General features: G+C 38.7%; 1 protein-coding gene across 1 annotated transcript in view; it reads right to left on the bottom strand.

Annotated features, from left to right (window-relative positions):
- Positions 1 to 3,968, bottom strand: part of GXYLT1 (glucoside xylosyltransferase 1) — an 89,827-nt gene that overhangs the window by 74,095 nt on the left and 11,764 nt on the right. The window contains 1 exon segment of the mRNA XM_006888234.1: positions 2,293 to 2,388. Coding sequence (XP_006888296.1) covers positions 2,293 to 2,388 — 96 coding nt within the window.

Here is a 3,968-nt window from a genome sequence, read left to right as displayed (position 1 = left end):
CTGGTGCCGAGAGTTTTGACTGTGGAGCCAAGCAAACTAAAGCTGTGAACAATCTCAATCTCTTCACCATCCATCCTGATGCTGCCAACTAGCCCAGTGGTGAGAATCTTTGTCTTCTTGATACTGAGCCTCAATCCATATTGGAGGCTGCAGTCCTTGACCCTCTGCAGCAAGCGCTTCAGGTCCTCCTCACTTTCCGCAAGCAGGATTGTGTCATCTGCCTATCAGAGATTGTTGATAGATCTTCCACCAATCTTGACCCCACATTCCTCCTCACAGAGCCCAGCCTCCCGGATAACCTGTTCAGCATACAGGTTGAAAAGGTACGGAGACAGGACACATCCCTGGTGCACACCCTTCCCAATTCTGAACCATGCAGTGTTTCCTTGCTCTGTTCTGACGACTCCCTCTTGGTACCAGTATAGGTTTCTCATTAGGACAATCAAGTGTTCTGCGATTCCCATTCTTCTGAGAGTCAGCCACAGTTTGTTATGATCCACACAGTCAAACACCTTTGCATAGTCAATGAAACACAGATATACATTCCTCTGGTATTCCCTGCTTTCAGCCAAGATCCATCTAACATTAGCTACAATATCCCTTGTACCACGACCCTTTCTAAACCCAGCCTGGACTTCTGACAGTTCTCTGCTGATGTGTTGTTCCAGTCGTTTTTGGATAATCTTCAGTAGAATCTTGCCTGCATGTGAAATTAATGAGATGGTCCTTAAAATATGCAAAAATCTCAACTGTTTTCATTTCAGCTACAAATCTCATCCATATCTCCCTCAACTCATTTTCCACAAGGAAAAAAGATCAAATGCCTTAAAATGTAAATTTTATGTCACTTTCTCACATAAAATCCATGCATGCCAGGTGAAGCCTAGACTCTTTTCCAAGGTCTAAAGCCCCTCTGTAGTTCCCCTCCCTACTGTCCACCTGCCACTCTGTGTCCCGGTTTCTGTCATCTTTTGTACCTCTGCACATACTCAGGTTCCTCCTATCTCTAACATGTCACCTCCTGTTTTTCAGCCTAACTTACTATTCACTGTGCAGTCACAGCTTAAACATCACTCTCTGTGCTTCTCTCATGACCAGAACTAAAATGCGTCATCCCCTATTGCAATTTCAGTTTTACTGATATGAAGCTCCCTTTAGAACATGAGGATTTCAGAAGTCCACAAGTAGCATCCACAGAAGTGCTTACTACATACCACTCACCCACTGCTGTCAATTTGATTCCAACTCACAGCAAGGCCCCATCATAATTCTAAGGCTACAAATCTTCACAAGAAAAGACTGTCTTTCTCCTTCAGAGCAGCTGGTAGGCTTGAACTGCAGATCTTTTAGTTATGAGTCTGACACATTACAATATGGTACCAAAGCTCCTTAAAGAGTGTCTAGCAAATTGAATAAGTAGAATTAAAATTTAAATAAGCTCAGTGAAAACAGATGACTCTTAAAAAAATTTATTCTTGGACAGAGCATTTTTGGGCAACTGTTCCACTCCCCTGCCATTATCTCAGAGAGCTAACCTGAGAACATCTCTGCCTTATCTCATTAACATAAATAAAATGTTTATTTCACTGGATGTATCAGCAAAAAGGGGCCTGAGATGTCATTCAACCCAATACCTTCACTATTCAGACAGGAAAGTTAAAAAGATCAATATCAAACTAAATCCACTGCCATCCAGTCAACTGTGACTCATGGCAACTTTCAAGGGCAGGGAAGAGCTGCCTCATTTTCCTTTGGAGCAACTATGGGTTCAAAGGGCTGACCTTTCGGAGTCACTGCATCATGAGCGCTCCCAAGAGTCCTGTCATATCATCTGCTGTCACTGTCATGTCAACTGATTATACATTACTTTTTCATCTTCTCATTTCCCAAAATTCAATCTTTCCACAGATAACCAATTTCATCTTTTTCCCAGCTATATTTAAATTAACCACCTACAAAATTTTTTCAGATCAGTTTCAAATTAATGTCATATATTTATTAATATATCAGTAGAAGTTCATCTTTACTACTTTTATCTAAAGTTAGATTTAAAACCTTTAGAAAAAAATGGCTTATTTTAATAACAGCTGAGAACATTTTGAGCATTTTATATTTGATATTAACTAAAAAAATAGCAAAAATAGAAATACAAAATGGGAGGAAAAAATTGAAAAGTCATAAAAAGGAATTATTTACTTACATGGTAATATTAAATTACAGAAAAATAAATAAGGTTTTATATCTATCTAATCTTACCTACGCTGATCTACCACTTAAATATTAAGTGCCTACCTAAAAGCAGCTTCCCAAAAGCAGTTCATTCCACAAACATCAGAGGGCAGCATCCAATAGGGATTCCCGTAACACACAGAGAAATCTTTACACCTAACAGAGTAAGACAGAAATAAGAGTCCTGGGTAAGTAATTCCATTTAGAACTAACAAAGAACTTACTCAACAAAATAATAAATTACTGCTCTACTTTAGGAAAATGATCTTCAAAACTAGACTGCAAAGGTTTTTGAAAGTAAGATCTCTCCCCTACTTATGGCACTACTATTTTAAGTACCATTTAAAAAAAAACCTTTAGACTACAGGCTGGTAAACAGTTTCCTAGCCAGGAACTCACCTATTAAGCCTAACACAAACACTCTGAAGATTCCACTCCCCCCCTTTAAAAGAATCTACTTCAGCCAAACAATTTTATCCTGAAGCAAAATTTTATTCTGAACCAAAAGCTTGGTAGATAGGCAGTACCTTAGAATCTTTTCAAAGGAATCTCTAAATCTAAATCCAAGCTACCTGTGTGAGGTTTTAAATTTTAAAATTGTAAATCAAGCTAATATTCACAGTAGGACATATTTAAGGGTCACTATATTACACAAACTAAAGTAGAATGTTGAAAAGATTTTTTTTCTTATATCTATATATGTGTACTCTGTCTTCTTAGACTGAAGGTTATAACACAATGTCTCAAGTTGCTAAATTGGGTTTTCTTCCTTTAATTGTTAGTTTTTTTAAAAAAACACCCAAACTAAAACAACCTTCACACTTACTGTACCAGCTGTGTTGCAACCTACTAAAAGCTAACAGAGGCTACAGCTAACAGAGGTTTTCAGAGGCTGTAAATTGCACAAGAGGAGACTGCCTTCCTTCGGCAGAGCCACTAGCAGGTGGGGAACAACCAGAGAGGTACCACTTTTAGGTCAGCATCGCGACTCACTATGGGCCATGCCACCAGAGCTCTTTAATATAAAACAAGAAAACCTCATAAAACGCCACTACTGTACTGTCAATTTCAGCTCTGCAGGAAAGAGGAGAACTTTCCCATAGAGTTGCCAAGATTATGAAAACAGGCAGCTACATCTTTCTCCTTCAGAGTGGCTGGTAAATTCAAAGCTCTGCCCTGTTGGTTAGCAGCCAAGCTCTTTTATCAGCATTTCCTTTTCAAACATCCCAACACTTGAGAGGTGGGTTACACAAGAAAGCATGTATGAAGTTAGGGTAAGTCATCAATCCAGGCCACTTCATTATGTAACTTTGCTTTCTCTCACCAAGGAGCCATTTATAAATTACTACTTTTACAAAGGAAGTTTCACTGTGTACCAGGAAATTCTGACTTTCAGACATATCTCTGATCATACCTCTCACAAATACCAGCTGTCTAAGGCAGGCATTCTTAGCTCTAGCTACATGAGGAAATCTACCTAAAGTTCCATGTCAAAGCCTATTAAGTCAGATTCCTTGGAAACAGAGCTAAATGCTGCTGGTTTTTAAAATGCCACCTAAACTAAAACCAAGGACTGTAAACTTCATTCAAGAAAAGCTTGGAAAAACTTTAGTAGTCCTAATCCACAACATAAAGAGTCTTCCCAGTATTCTGAAAAATTTACAACCAGGAGAAGATAAAATAGATGAATGGGACCTTCTAAGAATCAAATCCCTATGCGCATCCAGAAACTTCTCTAA

The sequence above is a fragment of the Elephantulus edwardii genome, unplaced genomic scaffold, assembly GCF_000299155.1.
Source record: "Elephantulus edwardii isolate Elephantulus edwardi_28Jun2011 unplaced genomic scaffold, EleEdw1.0 scaffold00065, whole genome shotgun sequence".
Lineage (NCBI taxonomy): Eukaryota > Metazoa > Chordata > Mammalia > Macroscelidea > Macroscelididae > Elephantulus > Elephantulus edwardii.
This window is presented reverse-complemented; position numbering and strand designations above follow the sequence as displayed.